The sequence below is a fragment of the Lissotriton helveticus genome (assembly GCF_964261635.1).
Source record: "Lissotriton helveticus chromosome 1_1 unlocalized genomic scaffold, aLisHel1.1 SUPER_1_unloc_40, whole genome shotgun sequence".
Taxonomy (NCBI): Eukaryota; Metazoa; Chordata; class Amphibia; order Caudata; family Salamandridae; genus Lissotriton; species Lissotriton helveticus.
In genome coordinates, this window is record NW_027611682.1 from 1,340,302 (window position 1) to 1,364,497 (window position 24,196).

The 24,196-nt window shown below is 45.5% G+C and overlaps 1 protein-coding gene and 1 long non-coding RNA gene across 4 annotated transcripts in view; both read right to left on the reverse strand.

The window, feature by feature from the left end:
* LOC144806042 (uncharacterized) overlaps nucleotides 1–4,108 on the reverse strand; it is a 51,420-nt gene extending 47,312 nt beyond the window's left edge. The window contains exons 1-2 of the mRNA XM_078672491.1: nucleotides 4,098–4,108; nucleotides 1,502–3,186 (exon numbers count right to left, since the gene is read on the reverse strand). Of these exons, the coding sequence (XP_078528617.1) occupies nucleotides 1,502–3,186; nucleotides 4,098–4,108 (1,696 nt within the window). The remainder of the gene's footprint in view (nucleotides 1–1,501; nucleotides 3,187–4,097) is intronic.
* A 238-nt stretch (nucleotides 4,109–4,346) lies between these two features.
* The window catches only part of LOC144806044 (uncharacterized), a 401,169-nt gene continuing 381,319 nt past the window's right edge, over nucleotides 4,347–24,196 (reverse strand). For 2 of the 3 annotated variants that reach the window (XR_013605666.1, XR_013605665.1), the window contains exon 4: nucleotides 4,351–4,705. This is a non-coding gene — a long non-coding RNA (uncharacterized LOC144806044). Of the gene's footprint in view, nucleotides 4,706–24,196 lie in introns of all 3 variants that reach the window. The other variant, XR_013605667.1, reaches the window with a different exon arrangement.

Sequence of the window (24,196 nt, forward strand, 5' to 3'; positions counted from 1 at the left end):
GGTCCCAAAGCAAGAGAGGGAAAGGCAGAAAAGAGGAAGGTGACAAAGAGAGACAGCAAGGATGAACAAGCGAGGCCGCGCGCGCCAGGTCGGCGGCGAAAGTGAAAGCGCCACATTTGGAGCAAAAGTGCACCAGGGCCAGCGCGACCGCCATCTGTTTCCAATTAACGCGACAGCGAGACCCGGGCAGTATAACTGGAAAAAGATGGCGCTGCTGCTCGCTCCCGAGCTGCCTAGTCCAGGGGTGAGAGAAGGCGGTACATGCAACCCCCTTTGGCCAATTGCATGCTGTCTTTCTTAGAAAGACAAAAGTAAAGGCTGATAGCTAGTGATGAAAAAAACAAAAAGTACACGCACAGGCGTGTGTTCAGAATTTAAAGCCCTTACTAAAAGCCTTGCAGAGCAGCGCATGCACGCTGGCTCAGGCGAGACCGGAAAATGGTGTACGAACCAATATAAGTATACAGAAGGGTTTTAATGTACAAAACCATCCAGTGATCATATTAATCTACATAGAGTGGTGAATTTACTGGTGGTACCTAAAAGAATACATACATAGGAAATATAAGAAAAAATCTAGGTCAGACATTTGAACAACTGTCCAAGCGTTACATTTCAAAGCTATTCAGTCGGTAACAGACATCAGTCGGTGATAGGCGCCACACAGCTTGAAACCGGGCATCCCTACTGGCACCAGGAGTCGAGTCGACTCGACAAAGATAGTCAAAAATGTCCAAAAAGTTAGTCAAAAAATGACTAAAGGTACGTGCTCTTCCCGGATCTGCGCTAGCTGGCGCAGAAAAAAGAAGAACTGACGTCAGCGCGCGAGGGCGGCGTCTAAGTACTCCAGCGACATCATTCCTGCGATCACGACACCGACGACGGACACGGAGCCGCAGACGACGCCTACCGACGCGCAGGGGTACTGCTGACGAAAAACTTTCCGTATCCAGTCTGACGCCTGGGGGTAATTCTAAGGTAAGGAATCTAACACTAACGTGTTTCTTTCAGATTCTGTCTTTCATATACTAGCTTTTTTGGCATAAGGATTTTCTCCAGTGTGGAGTTTCTCATGGTGAGATAGCGTTTTTCTCTGCAGCTGTTCTGGCATTCAGAACACTCATAAAGTTTTTCATCAGTATGGAGAATCGCTTATGGTTAGTGAGGCTGTGCCTATCAGATAGGAATTTCTGGCATTCACAGCATTGGTAATGTTTTTCCCCTGTGTGCGTCTGCTCATGTAGAGTGAGATTGGTTTAAAACTGATGCTTTTCTGGCACTAAAATATTTTGATGGTGTGTTTTCTTATGGCGCTTGAAATTATCTCTATCTCTGAATCTTTTCTGACAATTAGAGCACTGATAATGTTCTTCTCCAGTGTGGATTCTCATATGTTTAGTGAGATTACATTTAAGGCTGAAACATTTTTGGCATTCAGAGCACTGATAAGGTATTTCCCCAGTGTGGGTTCTTATATGCTGAGTGAGACTGCCTTTTGTACTGAAACATATCTGGCATTCAGAGCACCTATATGGTTTTTCCCCAGTGTGGGTTCTTATATGATTAATGAGACTGTTTTTTTGGCAGAAATATGTTTGGCATTCAGAGCACTGATATGGTTTTTCCCCAGTGTGGGTTCTTATATGCTGAGTGAGACTGGTTTTTTCACTGAAACATTTGTGGCATTCAGAGCACCGATAAGGTTTTTCCCCAGTGTGGGTTCTTATATGAATAATGAGATTGTTTTTTTGGCCGAAACATTTTTGGCATTCAGAGCACTGATAAGGTTTTTCCCTAGTGTGGGTTCTTATATGCTGAGTGAGATTGCTTTTTACCCTGAAACATTTGTCGCATTCAGTGCACTGATAAGGTTTTTCCCCCGTGTGGAATCTCATATGCCCAGTTAGAAGTGATTTAAGTGTGAAATCTTTTGGGCATTTAGAGCACTGATAAGGTTTTTCCCCAGTGTGGGTTCTTATATGTTGAGTGAGACTGAGTTTGTCTCTGAAACATTTCTGACATTCAGAGCATGGATAAGGTTTTTCCCCAGTGTGGGTTATTGTATGTTGAGAAAGAGTTCTTTTGTCAATGAAACATTTCTGGCATTCAGAGCACTGATAAGGTTTTTCCCCAGTGTGGATCTTTGTATGCCGTGTGAGACTATTTTTTCTACTGAAACATTTCTGGCATTCAGAGCATTGATAAGGTTGTTCCACAGAATGGGTTATTGCATGTTGAGAAAGACTTTGTTTATTACAAAACCTTTCCTGGCATTCAGAGCACTGAAAAGGTTTTTCCCCAGTGTGGATTCTTGTATGTTCAATGAGTTTGCTTTTGTAAATGAAACATTTCTGGCATTCAGAGAACTGAAAAGGTTTCTCCCCAGTGTGGGTTCTTATATGATGAGTGAGACAGTTTTTGTCACTGAAACATTTGTGGCATTCAGAGCACTGATAACGTTTTGCCCCAGTGTGGATCTTTGTATGCCGTGTGAGATTACGTTTTACACTGAAAAATTTCGGGCATTCAGAGCACTGATAAGGTTGTTCCACAGAATGGGTTATTGCATGTTGAGAAAGGCTTTGTTTGTTACAAAACCTTTCCTGGCATTCAGAGCACTGATAAGGTTTTTCCCCAGTGTGGAATCTCAAATGTGCAAATAGAAGTGATTTAAGTTTGAACTGTTTTGGGCATTCAGAGCACTGATAAGGGTTTTCCCCAGTGTGGATTCTTATATGTTCAGTGAGTCTGATTTTGTAATTGAAACATTTCTGGCATTCAGAGCACTGAAAAGGTTTATAACCAGTGTGGGTTCTTATATGCCGTGTGAGACTGTTTTTGTCAATGAAACATTTCTGGCATTCAGAGCACTGAAAAGATTTTTCCCCAGTGTGGGTTCTTCTATGCCGAGTGAGAATGCTTTGGTAACTGAAACTTTTCTGGCATTCAGAGCACTGGTAAGGTTTTTCCCCAGTGTGGGTCCTTGTATGTTCAGTAAGTCCTCTTTTGTCACTGAAACATTTCTGGCATTCAGAGCACTGGTAAGGTTTTTCCCCAGTGTGGGTCCTTGTATGTATAGTAAGTCCTCTTATGTCACTAAAACATTTCTGGCATTCAGCGCACTGATAAGGTTTTTCTCCAGAGTGGATTCTCATATGTTCAGTGAGTTTAGATTTAAGGCCGAAACTTTTCGGGCATTCAGTGCACTGGTAAGGTTTTTCCACAGAGTGGGTTAATGCATGTCGATATAGACTCGCTTTGATACTAAACCTTTTCTGGCATTCAGAGCACTGATAAGGTTTTTCCCCAGTGTGGTTTCTCATATGCACAGTGAGATAAGATGTACGCCTGAAACTTTTTTTGCATACTTTGCACTGAGAGTGGTTTCCCCCAGTGTGCATTGTGTCAAATTCTGTGAGATAAGATTTATGGCTGTATCTTTTTTGGCACATATAACTTTTTTCCCCAACTTAGGTTATTTTGCCTTGATTGAGGCGGTTTTGAACACTGAATTTGTTCTCACAGTCCGTGTTTTTATAAGGTGTATTCCTAGAGTTAATATCTCTACGTTTAGTTTTCTCTTGCTTATATGCCACGGTAAGAGTGTACCCGATTTTAGAGTTGGGCTTGTTTAGATAATGTTCAGCATTTATCTCTAAAAGAAATTGTGTGTAATCTTCTCAACACTTGAATTGAGCAAAATATGTCTGGAAGCAGCCCTGTAACACCTGTCGAAATGTTTCTAGCAGATAATAGTCTTTAGGTTATAGCCTATCCGGCAGCAACTTATTTTGTGACTGAAGATTTTCTCAAATCTATTTGTATAGGTTCTTAGCAATGCAGTGATAAGGTGTTAGTCTGATATTTAATAATTAAACTGATAAGTACCTTTTTGCACTGACGTAATGGCAGTAACTGAGGGCGTTAGAACGTGCACAGTACTATTGTGGATCACGAGTCTCAGAACATCAGTTCCTTTTACCCTTTCTATGTTTGGGGTAAGGTTAAGGTTTATAGTTCTGAAGACGAGGATTTATTTACATTACCTATAGTGCAACTGTGCTCATTTAATCCATTTTTATATTTAACAGTTTTACATATCACTCATTCACAGCAGATACTGTTGAGGCGATTTACATAGAATTACAGAACAGTACACAATAAAAAATAAACAATCTGAGATGGTTATGAACACAATAAAGTTGTAAATTTTTAAGGTTTTCGCAAGAGTGAGCAGAGTGGGTTGTGGTTTTCTACCCAGAGTCAGATAGTCTCAAACTTGTGTAACTGGTTAAAAACGGTTGTTGAACAAAGGTGATTTTCCACTCTTTTGGTTGTTAACGTGTCAGCTTCGGAGTCTTCTCTCAGCGTCTTTTCTTTGATGGTCTGCAGAAGAAACCTTTTGTTATAACTTTCTTTTTATGCAGTGTGTGCTTCCTCTCTGGAATTACATGATGTTTTAGATGAACGTTATTCTGTGCACAGAAATGGCTTTGCTCTGGGTTAATGAAATACTAAATTAGAGACTTCACTTACAGTATAGTACTTTCCTCAGCTCCCACTTCCTCGCCACACCTAGATTTTGGAAATTGTTTAAACGTAGAATGCTGGATGTCCTTCAGTTTTTCAAAATAATCCTTCTTATGGCACTGACTTCAGTTGCCTGGTGCTAAATTTTGCTTTCTTCGTCAGTAATTTCAATCACCTATAGTATTAAAATTAAATAGTTAATACATGAAAATTTCCCAAAATATAATTTACAAGCCAAATCAATGCAGAGTTGCAGAATTTTGAAAATGTTAAGCTGTTTTTCAGACAGTGCAGAGTGTAGAATGGTAGCCTGGGAGTACTTGGATGTAGGAGTGAGGATTTATAGAGTTTTCAACATTTTATTAAGCTCACAAAGGATACATGCACCCTATGGACTTGTAACATAGAATCCCAAAGGCAGAAATTAAAGTCATATGCACTGGCACCAAACAGATATTTAAAAAAGGATACTATTTATTAATTTTAATGTAGATTTCTGGGACGGGAATTTCCCCTCCATGGACAACAGGCGTTTCCCCCTGCCCTGAGGTACCACCTACTTGTATCTGGTATCCTGACTTTTGAGCTCTGGCCTCTGCCGCACGCAAATCTATTGTGTATTGCGAGGACTATGCCTAGACCTATCCCTCAACTATGGTCCAGAGTATGAATCAAGAGCAATGAAATTAAGGAGTACTTTCATGTGCTCATTTTATTCCACCTGATTATCAGTTGTTAGGTTTTTCTGCACCTGGATGTACCGGGTGCAGAAAAACAGGACACAATTTTTTTCCAGACAGGAAAATTAGACTGAAAAGACGCACAAGACTCTGGGTGCAGCAGAAGCAGCCAAGACTTATGCTGGTTTTTTTCCAAACTATGGGAAACACACAATTCTTCCCCTTGTTAGACATTTCTTTACCCTTCCCTCCCCTGATTCACCCATCGCCCCCCAACCAACCACATGCATTTATCTACCACCTGCTTAAAACTAGTGGTAAACAAAAGCAGAAAAAGACTATGAAATAGTGAATGGCATGTGGTTTGACAGGCAGAAGAGTCTGTTCCTCGTGGCAACTCCCCAGTCCATGGCGTCAAACTTGTAACTGCACGTTACTGGGGTAAATGTAACACAAAACAATTACATGAGATTTTTCTGCCACTCCAGTACTGTGCAACTTCTAACAAGGGACTATGAGAGGTCTTGGACAGGTCCTGTGACCTGGAGGGTCACACCAAGTGTGCCCTTATTTAAGGCAGAGGACTGTCATGGGTTTAACAGCTAGAGCGGTGGTGGCAATGCACCCTGTTGTAAGGATCAATAGCCTGATTAGATCTTTGCATCATGGTCAGTGGAGTGGCGTCCTACTGACACACCCATGGAATGCTCCATTTCTATGCCTGTGCCCAGTCTTTGCACTATCATCAAGTGTGTGTTTAGGGTGTTGGTGTGCATAGCATAAATGCAATGTGAGGGTGCCGCTACACATATAGCAGGGGAAATCTCAGAACATTCGCTGGTGGAGGTGCAATTCGATAGTCCAGTTGTGGACTTCATGCTCCCCCCAAGGGTTGATCCGTGATAAAATTTAAAGACAAGACGTTCAAAGCTCGAGGGAGAGATGGAGCTGAATTCCATTTTAAGGAGAACGGGCGGCCTGTTGAATCAACTTGCGAGCTATAGGATGAATTCAAGGCAGTGATTCAAGACCAGACACAAGCCTTGATTGAGAGAATGTCAAAGGAACGTAAATTGAAGTGCGAGGCTCAGGACAGGGAATGTGTTTTCCTGGAGGCTCGCTTGGCATGCGGGGAATCAGTTTCTCTCCCATTAAACCATCAACTGAAGCAGCACACATTAAGAGCACTAATGGAAAATAGCGTGCACTCATGCGCTGGCTACCCAGCATTGTCTCTATGATGTCGTTGATAAAGCCAATAGGTTGCTTACATGGCTAAAAAGACGAGACAATGGACGGAACTGGATCCTTGAGGTTATTGACAACAAGGGGACGGAAATACTGGGAGAGACTTCCTGAAAGACCTGACCCTGCCAATGCTAACGAATGAGGAACGAGACGCGCTAGAGCAAGACCTGACAGTAGACTAAATAAATTAGACAATAGGAACCTTGCAAACAAGGCCAGCGACGGGGCCTAATGAGCTCCCCTTAGAACTATATAAAAGCATGATGGATAAAATCAGGGAATGCCTCCAGAGGAGGTTTCAGACTGCCTGAAAATAAGGGTGTCTCTGGGAGGACCAAAGAACGTCTGAGGTGGTGGTCATCCCAAAAATGGACGAACCAGAAACTGAGTGTGGGTCTTATAGACCTATCTCCCCGCTTAATTTTGAGACTAAGGTCTATGCGAACGCCCTGGCGATCTGCCTGCTGACAGTAATTTCAACAGTGGTTCATCCTGATCAATCGGGCTTTATGCCACACCAGGGAACGCGCTTATATCTCCAACAGGGATGCTCCTTGTCTCCTATGCTCTTCACACATGCGTGGGTTCGCCAGGACCTCTCATATGGGGTATTCCTGTTGATCAGGAGTGGGATGAGAGAATCTCCCTCTACGCTGACGTTTTGCTGTAGGACACGTAATCAGTCTTCTCAAGTGAACGAATCCTACACATTTTTCACATATTTAGAGATTTTTCAGGATATAAGATCAATTGGAAGAACTCCTTAATATTCCTGCTGGTGGCAGGGACCCTGCGGCTGCACGCTAGGTGCACAGTTCTTGTGGCACTACAAGGTTTTAAATATTTGGCCGTGTTCATTACAAGAGAGCCACAGGCAGGAACGTACTCGCAAAATTAGACTGGCTTCACAGGGATGCCCTACACTTGCGGGCATTCCCGCTCTCCTTACTGGGCCGAGTGGCCCTATTTAAAGTGATGACCATCCAGGGCCTCCTGTACATCGTGCAAAAAACGTCCTTTAAGATCCCACCAGACATTTTCTTTCAAAAGGTAGACTGAAAACTTCGGCTGCTGTTGTGGGATGGTGGCACTTCGCGCTGAGTAAGTTGCAGAGGGGAGTTTATTAAGGTGGACCGGTGGTCCGGAGCATTCTCAAGTATTACTGGGCCACGCAGCTGGTGGCAGTCAACAACTGGGTTTTTGTGGACCGTGAGGATCCTGCTTACCGGGTAGATAGATTGGTCATGGGCAAGAGAGGTTACCCCACCCCAGTGCTGTATCGAAGAAAGTATGAGTGCACCCTACCTACTCATACCCAAACAGTGGTAAGGGTGTGGAGAGAGGCTACCAAGTATTTAGGCTGGGAAGGTAAGCTGACTGAAATTACTCTACTGTATGATGGTGATCTCTTAAGTGCAGTGGGAGGATTGCAGGGCTTCACAAAATGGGGATTGATTAGCTTAGAACGGCCAGGCGATGTGCGGAGGGGACAAGCAAGCACTAAGATATCAGGACCACTCCTAGCTTTGTACCAGGACCTGGTTCTAATACCCCTTCAAAAGTGTTGGGTGTTCCTTGTGGCAACCATGCGTCTTCGAAATCAAGGAATACCGTATTCTTTGGGTCACCCTTTCCGGCTGATTTTCATATGGCAGGGCAAACTCCTCCAGCTCAGATCCATGCAGGAAACTTGCCAGGTGCTGGACATCGAGAATCCAATCCAGGAGGAGACTGAGGGCCCACAGACCAAAACTTCTTGAGAAAGATGGCATAAGGTCTACGGGAGGCGTAGCACAGAGCGAGCGACGAGACCAGACCCCAAGACCATGGCACAAGAAAGACAGTTCTGGAGACATTATCGAAGGAGACATTCCCCCATGATGACACCGTGAACGACTGAGAAACAGATAAGGGACATTTTCAAGTCTGGGTGGGCGGCGAAGAAGTCTGCGGGGAGCGTAGAGACACGGGGATTGTAGAGACACGGGGAACTGGCCACACACATTCCCAACTATTCCGACTTCCAAGGACGCGCACGCATGAATGGCGGGCCCTGGACAATTTGTGGTTAATGGGTTTCTAAGTTGGGGTTAGGGAGGGGGGTGGAGAACTGGTATGCAGGTTAAAGGCGTTGAAGAGAGGATCAAGCGGCAATGGAGGCCGGGCAGACGTTGGGAGCTCAGGAGGAAGAGGGATCACAGGGACCCAAATACTGGCCAAAGCTGGTGCACTCACTATGACACGCTATTTCCCAGCCCACACTGAAAATTCTCACTCTCAATGCGAGAGGTCTCAACAATCCCAATAAAAGGAGGTCCATCCTTTCCTACCGGGATAACATGGAGGCAGATGTGTGCCTCCTCCAGGAGACACAGCTCCTCTCCATAGATTGGCATAGAATGAGGTCACAACTCTTTCCCCAGCAGTTCTTTTCATCTACCCTGGATAAGAGGGCCGGTGGCTATTTTAGTAGCCAAACGTTTTAAGGGGACAGTGGGTGAAAAGGTGGCCGAAATCAAGGAGGTTGATGGGAGCAGGGCCATCGATAGCGTAGGTGTTGGTATGAGTATTTTAGATGCCGAAATTGTGTGTCAAACCGCTAGAGTTACTGCTATGTGAGTTATCGGGAATGATGCAGGGGGCAGAAACAAACCAGCCACACGTGGAGATCAATGACAAATAGTGAAGAATTAACAGAGCTTCCAAGCTGGGGACCATTACTTAATTGACCTTGAAAATAAAAGACGCGTTTTTAGTATTCTGGTGACTCATGACCATAAAAAATAAAGGTTATAAATTCAATATTGTGTCAAATACTTAAAAAATGGAACTGGGTGTGCTGAATCGATGTTGCCCCAGGTCATGCGTGACACCTTTCACCACTATTGCTTATGGGACTTGTAGTTTTGTTTTCCTCATTAAAAGGATGGGCTCGAAAGTCCCAGTGTTCTAAGCGTTGTTGGTTAAAATCAGAGGCCTGAGTGAGGGTGAAGCATGACACTGCTCTGCTTAGCAGTGAGATGACTGACAGTTCCCCAGCCATTCCATTCTTTGACAGACAGAGGCTCGTCGGCCATTCATATTGTCTTGCAATGACAAAGAAACTTTTATTGCAGCTTGAGTCAACTGAAGGGATAAAACCCCTGGGCATGTTTCATTAACTGCTGACAAACATGAACAATCAAGAACATGAGTTTCTGGAAAACTATCAAGCACCCAATCAGAATCAGCCGCCCTTCACACCCAAGAATTCTTGAGTCTATGTAGAGGGTGAATTGCACGTGGTTTAAGAGGAACACTACATCGACTCAAAGCTCACTTCTCAGGGATGTACTGAACTGCCAGCGTCATGGCACACTTAGCCAGCTCTTCACCTTCGCCTCCTCAAACTGCTGACCAGCTATCAGGGCAAATGAGCCTGCAGCAAAGCATCTCTGGCTTGGTTCCACACAGGACCAGGTAAGGTGGTCAACTCCATACTCCTCCAAGTCAGCATGCTCTCTGGTCGAGCCAGTCCTAACTCCACATGAATGTTCACAACTATTTTAATGGCACTAAGTTATGTTTCTGCTAAATGTAGAAGTCAAAAAGTGAAAGATTTTACTAGGAAGTACTGAAAGAGAAATCATGAAGTTTTTCAATATTTCTGAGCCTGCCACAGTACACAGGAGCATTATTTCTCTACAGAAGCAAATCATGTATGTGCCCTGTAGAAAGCGTGTCTGAATGAAACATGGAATTTATTGCAGCCTACAATTCATGCAACAACATAGAATGCAAGATAACTTGTGTTGTTATTCCAGCAGAACAAAATGCCATTCCAAATGTGTACGTCATTTTAAAGACAAACCCAGAAAAATGTATGGTCAAGTGTTGTTCTTCTGCCTGTTAAAAGACAATCTCCATTAATGTGTCAGGAATTAAAACACAATGAGAAACCCTACTCTATGGCAGAGTGCTGCCTGCCACTATATTGCAGGTTACTTCCAACATAATCTGATTTATACATACATACTCCAGGGTGCTGCCAGCTATCGGGTCTGCACACAGCAGTCTGGAGCCACTCAGGAAGGAGGTAAGCTCTTCATTTCATCTTAAGCCCTTAGGTTACATTCACAGCCTGATGGGTCCGGAGAACTTTATCTTCGCTCTAACTGCGCCGAGCAGATAGACGTAGCCCAACATAGTCTTTGTTGTGTGCTGGGTGATACCTGGCATCTTATTATCGTTGGCGGATGGATGAAGCTTTGATAAGAGCTACTACAAGAAGAGCAGACAAACAGGACCACAGATCGCCACAGAGTGACAACTGCCCAGAAGCTTAAGAAAGAACTCTGGAACAGCAAATCTCCTACACCCTGGAGATTCTCCGGAGTAAGCAAATGATGGTAATGAAATGCAAACTGCAGCATTAAGGTCACTGTAACACTGGGCAGGGGACGGGAGGAAAAGAACCGGATAATGTTGAGTGGTGGTGTAGTGAACTGATGTCCTCCCCCGCTCTGCCTCATTATCAGCATGACTGGAACAGGGGAGAAGCCTGTTCCTGGGAACTAGCCGACGAATTGGATGACGGCCCCTTTAACTGGCACATGAGTATGCAGCTCCGCCCCCTGATGACGACGCCGAGGATCGAGAGTGGGAGAGCGGCCCGGAGGAGCAGAGAACAGAGCTTTTGGAGGCGAACCCGAGGACGACAGGAGTAAGCCAGGAGGCCGCCGGATCCGTGAATCGCTGTGCCACACTCCCGAGGGACGAGTGTGGCTACAACCGGTACGTTTGGCGGGCTGGGTAGGAAGACGGGGTTCTTCTAAACCGTAGCCGCGTGTGTGCCAGAATATCTGCCCAACCTTTCTTTGTCCTCACTGTGTAAATATACCCCTCCTCACCAGTAATCACGCCTCTGCACCCTCGCACGTTTAATAAAGTGTTTAGCACCTTAGCACGGGTGTCCCCTGCACTTGCCCGGTTCCCTGTGGGAGAGTCCAGATAGAGTACATATCCTGACAATCTGTACCTGTTTCTTTTCCCTGGCGGAGTCAAACGAGGAGTTAGGAAGAACGGAACATCCCCTGAAGTCTGCTTCTTAACCATCTGGAAACAAGACCATAACCAGACGCCATCACGGACCCCAGAGCTTTTCAGAGAGACACCCTGACAACCCGCCATAAAAAGACGTTTTCCAAATTAAAACCTTACCTACCCCGAACAGGTCTTAGGTCTCTTCTTGATCTCACGCCACAACTGGTGTCAGAAGTGGGATATCCCCCTTCCATCCCGCAACAGAAGATGGACCAAATCATACAACACCTTATAAAGGGACAAGAAAAGTTAGAATGGGCGGTAGAAAGACAAATGACGTTGGCTCAAGCAGACAGGGAAGTTTTCAAGAACACCATTACGGCCCAAATCGAAGGCTTAAATAAGGCGGTCCAACAACCCAGTGCTTTACCCGGTGGGGAACGAAGAGCCACCCCGATGCATCCCTCGGGAGTATCATTACAAAAATACAAAGCAGGGGAGGATCCAGATGCCTTTCTGACTAACTTTGAAAGAGCAGCCCGGACCTGTGGTTGGGCAGAAGAAAAATGGCCCTTCTTTCTGGCCCCATTGTTAACCGGGGAAGCTCAGGCTGCATACCAGGTGGCCAATGCCAGAGGGAATACGCCATATCAAGAGATCAAAGAAATAATCCTGGACCACTTAGGATTAGATTCAGAGGCCTATTGTGTATGGTTCAGGAAAGAAAAAGAAATTCCAGGTGAAAACCCCAAGACTCTATATTTCTGGTTAAAAATGGCAGCCGATAAGTGGCTGAAACCCGAGAGCAGGTCCAAAGAAGAGATAATGACTAGTATATACTTGGAACAGTTTCTGGAAGCGTTACCATACAGAACCCAACGTTGGCTTAAGCAACATTCTAGCCTTACTGCCCAACAAGCCGTAGAGATGGCCACCAAAAATTCCCGAGCGCAGCCTAGGTCTCTCCCTTGGGACCAAGAAAAAACTACAAAGATGTCCGCAGTACCAAAACCCGAGAGGAAGTTTAAAGTCGGCCCAGAGCAGCCAAAAGTGAAACCCATAAGAATGGAACCAGTTTTCAAAGGCCCCCAGTGCTTCGAGTGCGGCGAATGGGGCCATATCGCTAGACTGTGTCCCAGAAGAAAGGCCCCTGAAGAACCAATGGAGGTGGGGTACATACCTAAGGCCGTGATGTACACCGCTGAGATGGGACCATCGTTCTATGTAAGGGTAACGGTCAATCAACGACAAATAAGGGCACTGTTGGATTCAGGATGCAGTCAGTCTGTGATCCAAAAGAAACTAGTGCTACCCCAACAGCTCATTCCCAAGTCCCTAGTCCATATTAGATGTGTACGTGGGGACGTAAAACCCTATCCATTGGCGCACATTACGATTACCCCCTTAGGGAGAAGTCCTGGGTCAGTGAGAGTAGGAGTGGTAGATTCCCTTCCTGAAGACCTCGTAATAGGGGTAGACAACCCAGATTTTTTGGACCTGTTTCAGAGGGAACTTAAAGAACTTAAATCTGAAAAACCAAATGCATGCCCGGCCCTCTTGTCTACTGAACCTTGGGTACTGGATCGTAGTTTCCACTTCGCCAAAATTAACGGTGCCACCCTGTTTAACGCTTGGGTAAAGGCCCATGTGGAACAAGCCCAACCTAGTCAAAGCTTCCCTAAATTCTTGATAAAAGATGACCTGTTATATAGGTTAGGTAAACCCATGGATTCCCTCCAATTGTTAGTACCTAAATAATTCAGAAAACAAGTCCTGTTTTATGCCCACACTCACCTAACAGCTGGTCATTCAGGCGCCGAAAAAAAGACACAACACCTACTGAAACTTTTTTATTGGCCAGGGATTTATAAAGAGGCAGAGGAGTATTGTAAACAGTGTGACATTTGTCAGAAAAGAAATATGTATAAACCCCCAGCTGTTCCCTTACAACCTCTCCCCATATTGGGGACTGCATTCGAAAGGGTAGGCATGGACATTATCGGGCCCCTTCCTCGCACTGCAAAAGGACATTCCTATGCCCTGGTCCTATTGACCTACACAACTAGGTTTCCGGAGGCCTTTCCCTTAAGAATCCCCAATGCTAAGAACATAGTCGAGAAATTGATAGAATTATTCTCGAGGGTGGGATTTCCAAAGGAAATCTTAACAGACCAGGGGACCCCGTTCATCTCCAGACTGTTGAAGGAAGTCTGTAAATTGCTAGATTTGTCTCACATAAAAACCTCGGCCTACCACCCCCAAACGGATGGGTTGGTAGAAAGGTACAACAGGACCTTGAAAACAAACCTAAAAAAAATGCTCTCTATTGAACACAAAGACTGGGACCAAGACCTACCATTAGCACTATATGTACTGAGGGCCCAGGTACAAAGTAGTTTAGGTTGCTCAGCCTTTGAACTGCTGCACGGCCGACAACCTCGGTCCCTCTTGGAAATAACGAAGGACACTTGGGAACAAGAGAAACACCACGAACAGAAAACCCTACTAGAGTATACTCAACAGCTGAAGTCCAAGCTCAGCAAACTGAGAGAGTTGGCATACTCTTCATTTGAAAATAGCCAGAACAGGCAAAAGAAATATTATGACGAAGGCAAGAAATGGGAGACTGGGTTTTAGTGTTGTTACCCTCTTCCACTAATAAATTCAGGAGTGAATGGCTGGATCCCTATCCCATAGTAGACATCATAGGGAGAACCACTTACAGGGTCCAGATCTCCCCTTTGAGGAGGCAGACCTTTCACATCAATCTATTAAAAAAATGGATAGGTCCGATACCCAAGGTAGCTCAATTCGGAATCCCTACTGGGTCAGAGCAGAGCACCTTAGAACAACTGCCTGTTAATTAAGAACTTACATATGCCCAGAAAACTGAGCTCCAAAACACCTTACATCACTTCTCTCCAATGTTTTCGGACCTGCCAGGACGAACACATTTGATAGAGCACAAAGTAGAAACAGAACCAGGGAAATGTGTTAAACAAGAACCCTACAGGGTGCCGGCAGCACGACGACAAGATATAACAAGCATTTACAATGCAATAGGTCTCGCAGCATTAAAGTTTGAGTTACTGGCATTGTAAATAACAATGCTTTGCATACATTTTTTTTAAATTTGCAGTTGGTATATAAACATTGTTTGTGAATGGTTAGCTGTTGCTTTTGATAAGCAAAGTTGGCAGTAATATAGAGTGCTAGTCTTGCTTGTTATAAGCATGCTGATTTAAAGCGCTCTGATTCCTGCAGGTAAAGTTTGCACTATATAAAAGTGAAAACTAATAAATAAATAAATAAATAAAAAGCCTACCTGTACCACGTCTGTTCTTATTCTTTGATGCCACATATCTTTGGGTCCTTGTATTTATTAACTGCACATGGCTGTGGGAAGCCTCCATGGCAGGAACAACGTGTTGCGGGGCAGACAAAGGCAATGTAGCCACTGCCCTGTGGCTGCACCGCGGGGTAACAGTGTAGGGGCAGGAAGGCAGGCAGTTGGTAGTGCTGTGCCATAGCAGTGTAGTTCTCTGCGTATGCTGGGCATGGGGGTTGCTATTGGCTGACAAGAAGTGGTGAGGAGGTGCAGGTTCGGGATGCCTGCTTCCGGATCTTGGGCAGGCGACAGTTAAAAAACAAGACTTAGAGCGATTGGCATTGTAAATGATAATTTCCTTAATCTATGTGTTTTTGCTCGGAGTGGAGTGGACAAAGTGAGGAGGAAATACAGAGGAGAATGTTGAGAGTGCATCGCGAGATGCAGTGGCAGAGAGCTGGGAGAGTGGAAAAAGGAGGGATATGGGACAGCATGGAAATAAATGTGAGGGGGGAAAGTGGTGGATGCAGATGGGGATTAATGCGGTAGGATTGTGTTTGGTTGTGTGAGAGATAGACCAAAGAGAGAGGGGGCCTGGGGAGAATCCCATTAGCTTTGCTGAATTAGCAGTATTTCACAAATCCGCCATTGGTATCAATATGTATGCAGAATAAAGCTGTCTTTCGAACCTTTTTATTTCTCTATGTGCAGAGCCTGCACAAGGTATTTGTAGTACCTCCAGGAATGGTGCACTTCGTTACCCGGGGAAAACAATTTTGCTTAAAGGAAAGAGGAGAAAAGTAAAGTAGCACCTCATTGTTAAACTCTGTGAAGTGGCACTAATGTGTGTGGTTGTAAGGAAAAGCAATCTGGCCCCTTTGCGATCACTGAGGAGGAGTGACAGAGTCAGAAGGAGAGGCAATACGTTAAAGAAAGAGAGAGGGGGAGGGGTAGCTGCTAGTGGCAAAGCACCAGAGAAGTGACCACTGTTGTTTAAAGAAACACGATAAAACGAATGAAGAGTTTCCCTGGAAAACTCTGTCAACGGCTAGGGCGCTCGACCTCGGAACTGGGTTCGAGTCTCGGAAATGACGCTAAACCTCCTGTGATTCTGGGCAAATTACTTAATCTCCCCGTGCCTAACAAAAACAAGCTGAATTGTTTTTATATCTAATCTGATAGGGGAAAAAGTGAAGCTTGTTATTATAACATAGTTTTGCCTCCAGAAACATTGTTATCGTATAGAATTGATTGTAGTTTTATTGAGTAAACCACAAGGTTGGTTACTCTTTTGTTTTTATTTGCGCAGGTTAACTTCCTATATGTGTAATATTTACCTTTACCTTCTCATCGTTATCTGCTTCCTTGTACAGTGCTCGGATAACCCCTTACCGGTCATGTTTGCACTATATGAAAACTTTTCAAATAAATGTTATTAACTAATTTCAATAAAGTTGTTAAAAAAAACTTCTCCTCTCTCCCCTATCTCCCAGCCTGTTTTCTCCTCTGCTCAGTTTTCAGTATGACTACTCTTTCGCTTCCTGTGACGACTTTGGTTTCACTCGCATATTCTTTTTGGTTCCCTCTGTTTCATCGTCCTTGCTATTTTAAGTCTGACCTCTCCCTGGCCTAAGGTCTTTTCACTGCTACCACCTGTGTTCCCTCGCGGACCCGTCATTCTTCCGGTTTTCATGCGGCTACCCTTGATTTGTCCAGTCTCACTTTCGCTTCCTCTCACATCTTCGCTCAGCTGTCTCGTCTCACTAGCTGAACTTTGCAGCACTTTTCTACTCCCCCTTTCACAGTTTGTACCACTTTTATTTGCTTGCACAGCGGTTTAGTATTAGCAGTATAAAAAATCCAATAAAAAGAAATGAAATGTCAGTTTTAGTGCAATGCTTCTATCAGTGCACCCATGTCTTGCTTCCTGATACCACAAGAATATTTAATTTTTCTTGCCCTTGCCTACCTTAGCTGCCCCTGATCGGCTAAACCACCAGCGACCTAAGCCGTGTTCATTGCTGATGTCACTGTCGCCCCACTATGACGTCACTTCCTCTTAATGACCTCGGGATCTGAGGGGGCTGTAATTAAGCCATCGTGACATCAGTGGCTTCTGGGATAAGGAGGAAGGGATGTGGGGTAAGCAGGTGCTGGAAAACAACTGGGAAAGAATTGACAAATAAAGTAAGATGTAAAACCTGAAATAAACAAGCAATAAAGATTAAGTAAATATATAAATATCGCTAATTAGAGCCATTTGAGCAACAGGAAATTCTAAGAAGTTCTACAAAGTGTTGTAAAACAGCAACAATTGAAGGGTGCTAACATATTTTAGCACTTATCTTGAGCAGAATCAGTTAACTAGAGCCACTGTAGCTGACCACGCTGCCCAGCCTGCAGAGGCACAATTTCAGTGTAGCCCGAGGACACAAGCAGTGAGCGACAGGTTCATGCTGACGCACGCTCAGCTTTACATTAAATATATTGAGAATGAGCACTAAGTAACTGTGTGCTATGGCCACGCTGATTCTCTGGCAGCCGGTCCTACTGTCAGCTGAGCAGAGTGGAGAGCTGAGAAGTGAGTGATTAATCACAATGCTTGTTTGAGTTGCTGCAACTGGACTTTTATTAGGGGCTTGTCCTTTCAGTGCAACTAAACTCAGAGAGCAATCAGAGGAGTTTTAAGACACAACATGAAGCAGCAACTGGCTGCAGTCTCGTGTCTCGCTGCACTCCTTGAGAAATCCCCTCAGTGCCCCTCCCACCGCTGATACGAAGCCTGCAAAACCATGGAGTCTCGGCCGCCCTCAGCCTGTGATGAAATAAACAACTCAGAGGAATGAAAGGCTATATTCTAAGCCAGCTCCGTATGGCCCAGACTCACCACCACCAGCCGGCTGTAAAGTGGTTACCATCGTCATAATGCGTCAGCTGAGCGGAGCGCTGCTCAGTTTCGCTCTAAAATTAAATATATTTAAAGTCCGATATTACAGTCTGACCTGAGTGTCAATGACGGAGAACGAGTTTCCAGCAGCTGTCCGGTCGCAGGAACTTATTTGCATGAAGAAAGCGGACCCGCGGGCAACAGTGCGAGGAATGGTGAAGCTGTGCAAAACAAATCTTAAGCTTAAACTACCGCCTGCTGATCGCTTAGTGGGAGGGAGGGCCGCGGGGGGGGCGGGAGGGGGTTCTCTGAGCGCTCATTTGTGTGTGCAGCGGCGGGGAGGGGGGGGTGTGTGTCTCTGTATGTGTGCGTGCGTGTAAGTGCGCTTGTGTGTGTGTGTCTCTGTGTGCGCATGCGTGTGCGAAAGGGGAAGGTGTGGCTGTGTGTGTTGGAGCTTCCCAGGAGACAGGAGATGTGCACACACGCGCGCGGCCCGATCCCATTCTTGAAGATGCGCGTTGCCATCTCTTGTCTCCTGGGAAGCTGAGCTGAGCCGCTGACTATAGGTCTTTGGCGAGACCGCGCTTTTGCGTGGTAATCGCCACGAGACCTAAAAAAGGGAAGTACAGGACATGCTCAAGTTGGGGGTTATCCGTCCATCTAGAAGTAACTGGTCGTCCCCTATTGTAATGATTCCTAAACCGGACGGGACGACCCGGTTCTGTATGGACTTTAGAGCTTTAAATAACATCTCCTCCTTTGATGCCTATCCCATTCCCCGGGTGGATGATTTAATAGAAAGGATAGGCGAAGCCAAGTTTATTACCACGCTAGACCTCACTAAGGGGTACTGGCAGGTACCCCTTAGGGAAGAAAATAAATGAAAGACTGCCTTTGCAACAGAGGAGGGCCTATATGAGTTCAACGTCTTGCCCTTTGGGCTACATGGGGCGCCTGCGACCTTCCAGAGGTTGATGAATACCATCCTACACCCCTTTTCTTCCTTCTGTTCCGTCTATCTTGACAACATTGTAATTTTCAGCAATACCTAGTCAGACCACTTAACACACTTAACAGCTATTCTGGAAGCCCTACACAAGGCAGAAGGCAGGGTTACACATTAACTCAAAAAAATCTAGAGCGGCATACTCCAAGGTTAAATACCTGGGGTATATGTTGGGGGAAGGTGTTATAGCCCCTCAAGAGGAAAAAGTAAAAGCCATCATGAATACTCCCTTCCCCAAAACAAAGAGAGAGATACAAGCCTTTCTAGGCCTTATAGGCTATTACAGGAGATTTATAGACAACTTTGCGGTGACAGCAGCTCCGCTCACAGACCTTTTCAGAAAGGATATTAAACCCTTCTCCGTCCTAAATCCTTCGGAAGAGGCTAAACAAGCCTTTAAGACCCTTAAAGTGGCCATCACTACAAGCCCAATTTTGATACCTCCCAACTTCAGTAAACCTTTCTCTTTAGCCACGGATGCTTCGGACATGGGCTTAGGAGCTGTATTGTCCCAAATAGGAGAGGACGGATTAGAACATCCGATCCTCTACATTAGCCGGAAACTACATCCTAGGGAGTGCAAATATCCCAAGATCGAAAGAGAATGCCTGGAGATAAGGTGGGCGGTGGAGAATTTTAAAGTACTACCTAGAAGGCAAGCCTTTTGTACTTTATACAGATCACGCCCCGCTACAATGGATGAATAGGACCAAAGCCCATAACCCTAGACTACTCAGGTGGTTCCTTTTTCTACAACCTTTGTCATTTTCAATACAACATCGAAAGGGCACTGAGAATGGAAAAGCTGATTTCCTATCCAGACAATTCATTCTTCCCAATCGGCAGAAACCAGGGGGGGAAGAATGTAACACTGGGCAGGGGACGGGACGAAAAGAACCGGATAATGTTGAGTGGTGGCGCAGTGAACTGACGTCCTCCCCCTCTCTGCCTCATTATCAGCATGACTGGAACAGGGGAGAAGCCTGTTCCTGGGAACTAGCCGACGAATCGGATGACGGCCCCTTTAACTCGAAGACACACGAGAATGCAGCTCCGCCCCCTGATGACGAAGCGGGATTCCTAGTGGGTAAAAACGCGGAAGAAGATGTCCTGGCGTGTGATGTCACCGACCGAGGATCGAGAGTGGGAGAGCGGCCTGGAGGAGCAGAGAACGGAGATTTTGGAGGCGAACCCGAGGACGACAGGAGTAAGCCAGGAGGCCACCGGATCCGTGAATCGCCGTGCCACACTCAAGGAAAGTGTGTGCAAGGTAAGTGCATGCATGGGGGGTCACTGGCTAGGAAGTTACTGCGACAAAAGTGTGTGCAGGGTGAAGGCATGCATGGGGGTCACCAGCTAGGAAGTCGCTTTAAGGAAAGTGTTTGCAGGGTGAGTGCATGCATGCGGGTCACCAGCTAGGAAGTCACTTTAAGGAAAGTGTGTGCAGGATGAGTGCATGCATGGGGGGTTACTGGCTTGAAAGTTATGTGGCCAACACTGTCATCCACTCGAAAGGGTGTTCTGTTCTGTATTATTACATGTGTGGTATACGAGGCTCCGAGTAGGATTGCATGCCATGAGTCAGCAGGGGGCAGTTATTCCGCAGCTGTTTACTCCTGCCGCTCATGAGTATTCTATGGTATGGGTAATCCACACGCACAGGGGTGTAATCACTCAGAAAAACACAGCAGAACGCACACGATGAATACCACTTTAATTTGACAAGTCCCAAAGACAGCTCTGTGATCAAGAACAGAGAATGGAGCGTGTGTGCGTGCTTACGTGCATGTGTGGGGATTGCCCTGGAGTAAAATGTCAATGTCTGTGTTCCCTCACAGATTTTCTGAAATTTTCGCCAATACTGCGCTTAAGGATCCTAGTCTGCGAAGATATCTGCTTGTGGGTTATTATGTTAACATTTTAAATGCTGCACCTTTTAATTTGTTCCGATATGAAAAGAACATTAACCCGCACCGGCTTTGATAATGGGAAGGAAAGCATTTTTAAAGGGAACTTGCGAGAAAGTAGCTCTTTTTCGAGGAAATATTGTTTGTTTGTGGCGGATTGCTGTGTTCAAGTTGTACATTTGGGAAAAACCTGATCTATGACAAGGCCAATATTCGTGATGTCCATAAAACTTAAATCTGGTAGTAAACATCTGGCAAACTCCGAGATGCAAGTAACGCTGAACGGCCTGTCCCACACAAAATACTGGCTGCGCACGGAGTTTGCACCGCGGGGGACGGGATCGTCCACGCGTAAAATCGATATAAAGCATGGATTTTGACTTCAGCGAGTATTTATAGCTCCCGGGAATTCTGTGCTACATGTCCACTACCATCATGTCCACCACGTCCACCACCACCACGTCCACCACCACAACCACGTCCACCACCACCATGTCCACCACCATCACCACGTCCACTGTGGAAAAGTAAATTTTGCCATGTTATATGTGCCTACGTGTTCCCCATGTTATGTCATATGTGCATGATCGATATGCATGTATTCCCCTCTGATCAATTAAAGACGCAATTACAGTTGTGTCCATCTCTAGTATGCCAGTTTCCAGTCTTCGTGAAAACAACGAATATTAGGCCTATGTAAAGCTACGTTGCCACGTTTTACAGTGTGCACAGTAATTCATTGAATTATCCCCGTTTCTAGGCCTCAAAAGGGCCCGGACTCAGATTCAGCTCCTGTCTCCTGAACCCTCTCCGAGGAGCGATACAGCCCCCACCTGTATCCCTGACCCTTCACTTACTTTCATGCCTCGCAGTGCCCGGCTAGGCCTGGCTCTGCCTCCCAGTCTGCCAAGAGTATGTTATGTTTCTAGTTATCAGTCCAGCCCTCCTTCTCTGCATTCCTAAGCTACTGAATCGCATCAATAGTTTCCGTCATGGTCTAGCCTTTATGTCTCCATGTAAGAGAAATACTGTATTAATATTCATAGAATATTCCTCGCACACGCACTACATATAGAATTATGCATGCACCAGTCCTAGTATCAAGTAGCCTTTGCCCTGATAACTTTTGGATTCTATCAACATGTACTCTAAACACCAGATACTAGATATGCCTGGGTACATGTCGCTCTGACCCTCCAGACTTTAGTCTCCTCTTCTAGGGCAGAAGTCATAGCCCCCAGTTCTCCCTGGTAACACGTCATTGCCAGTTTACGCGCACCACTAGGTTAGAGGTCCCAGCTGCTCAGGTAGCCCCCTCCATGTTTCCGCCCCGTTTATGACATATTCTATTACGTTTACATCACATGTCTATGTATACGCCCTGTACACACCTCTTGTTACACCCACTTTATGCCTTATCTTTCGCGACTGCTACAAACCACGCCTACTGCTACGCCCCCTGTATTGAATGTAATGTATTTGTTTAACTATAAATATTGTGCACTGTTATTAAAAGCTAGCCAATTCCCAGATCCTGCCCCCGGCAGCTGCCATCCTATTCCCATGCAGGCTGTCCTGTTCCTGTCCTTTATGTCTGATTAAAGCCTGTAGACTCCAGCTACCTCGAATCTTGACTCTTATTTATTGAGCTTTCTGTTTATATAGTATCCTGAAAAATAGAACCGGTAATTAATTATTTATTTACCACATAATGGCGCCCGAATAGGAACCTGCCCTTTCCCCACGCGCCGGAGAAGCCACGCAGGCCCCCTGATCCTCTGCAGCCGTGACGGAACCATACCGGCCACGTGCAGATATTTCTGCTTCAAGTATCCCTCAGGCCCACGGAGGAGACGGAGGTTGCGGTCCAGCGTCCAGACGAGGCGGTGGAGGAACGCGGCGAGTCCCGACCAGAGCCCAAGCCGAGAGTCCAAGGTCCGAGGTATCCGGAGGCCCACCTGTAACTGAAGTCCGAAGTTCGTCCGTCCGTCGTCGTAGCAGTCCAGTCCAGTCCGAGGCCTTCCGTTCTTGCTGCCCGGTGAGTACCATTGCTGGGGTAGTATCTAGACAGGGTCAATTAATTTGTCTCTGGTCCGTGGGTTTGGGTACGCAGATCCAACACGAAGTGTCCACCTAGGTGGATGCGGGTCCTGACGGGTCTCTTTATGAGACCGGTAAGTTTCGTACTGTTTTAGCAGTGCATCTAGTCATTCAAGTAAGTTCTGTTCTGTTCTCGAGAAATTCATGAGTTCTGTTCTCAGTATTCCAGGTGATATTCTGTCCGAACTGTTAAATGTCAATTCATGTGTTTTCAGTGTCGTGGTATGAGTGATTTGTTTTTCAAGTTATTATTGTGTTTATCGTGTATTGTATTGTGTCCAGATTCCAGTCTAAGTCATGCCTCTGTTCTCGAAGTTACGTCAGTTAAAAACCAGTAAAGGTCTGCTCGAAGAAGCAGTTCCTGTCCCGCCTAGGGACAGTCCAGGTCATTTTATGTATCATAACCATGGCATAAGTGCCATATTATATCTAGACTTATGGGTCGAGTATACTAAAGATCTAGAAGAGAAATATAGATGGCCTGTATCAGGTACATGGGATGCCGAGTGCATCATGCGAGTAGAAGAAGCATTATGGAAAAAGAAATCCAGACAGTCCCAGAAAGATGCCATCGAGTTATGGCGCAAAGAATCTCATAAAAGAACTGAAAAAGAAATCAGAAAGTTAGAATTAAGTAGGGAATCCTCAGAAAGAGTCCAAGAAAGGGAATTAATCGAAATAGGTGAACGAGTTAAAGCCGAACAGTCAGATAGACATAGAAATGCCCTTATTAAGGGTATGTATCCTCTTCTTGCCGAGGGCTTGCCAAAAGCAACCCCGGAAGCACCATGTAATTTTCCGCCGCCATTAGTTCCGATTAAGCTACGTCACAAACCGACCGCAGCTGATATTTTTCTCTCGTCCTATTTGGACGACACGGTCCCCGAATATGCAAATCCTGCTCCGCCCGCTCCTGTAAATAATGTAATTCCTGTTCCTCCAGCCACCGGGGCACCTGTTACAGCACCTGTTACGGTACCCCCGGTCCAGCCCACAGTACAAGTACCCGCTACATCAGTCACTCTCCCAGCACGAATAGTACCAGTCGACGATTCTAATTTAGGAGCCGCGGGGGGAGGTCCTCCGGGTACCCCGCCGCCACACAAACGTGTAACGTTAGTCGAGTTACATGAACGTGCGTTACAGCGTACGCCCAAATATCAGTCCGTTGCAGATATCAGACGAGCTCTCACCGAATGCCGTTATGATCCAGTCCCAGGCGATGATAATATGGTTATATATTCATTGCGTGTAAGACGGGTGACCGAGTATTTGGACACCCTACCGAATATGAAAGAAGATCTAGACAGAATATATCGTTTCATCCGTACAGGAGACAATCCAGAAAGTATTGGCGAAATCATGTCTCTAAGGAAAGCTGAGACCCAGCTCATGCTATTAAAATTTCTAATCAATTGTTTAGTAAGGGAACAAGATTGTCCGACTAAAGATCCGACCGAAATGAGAGTCCTGACAAAGTGGAGTGAT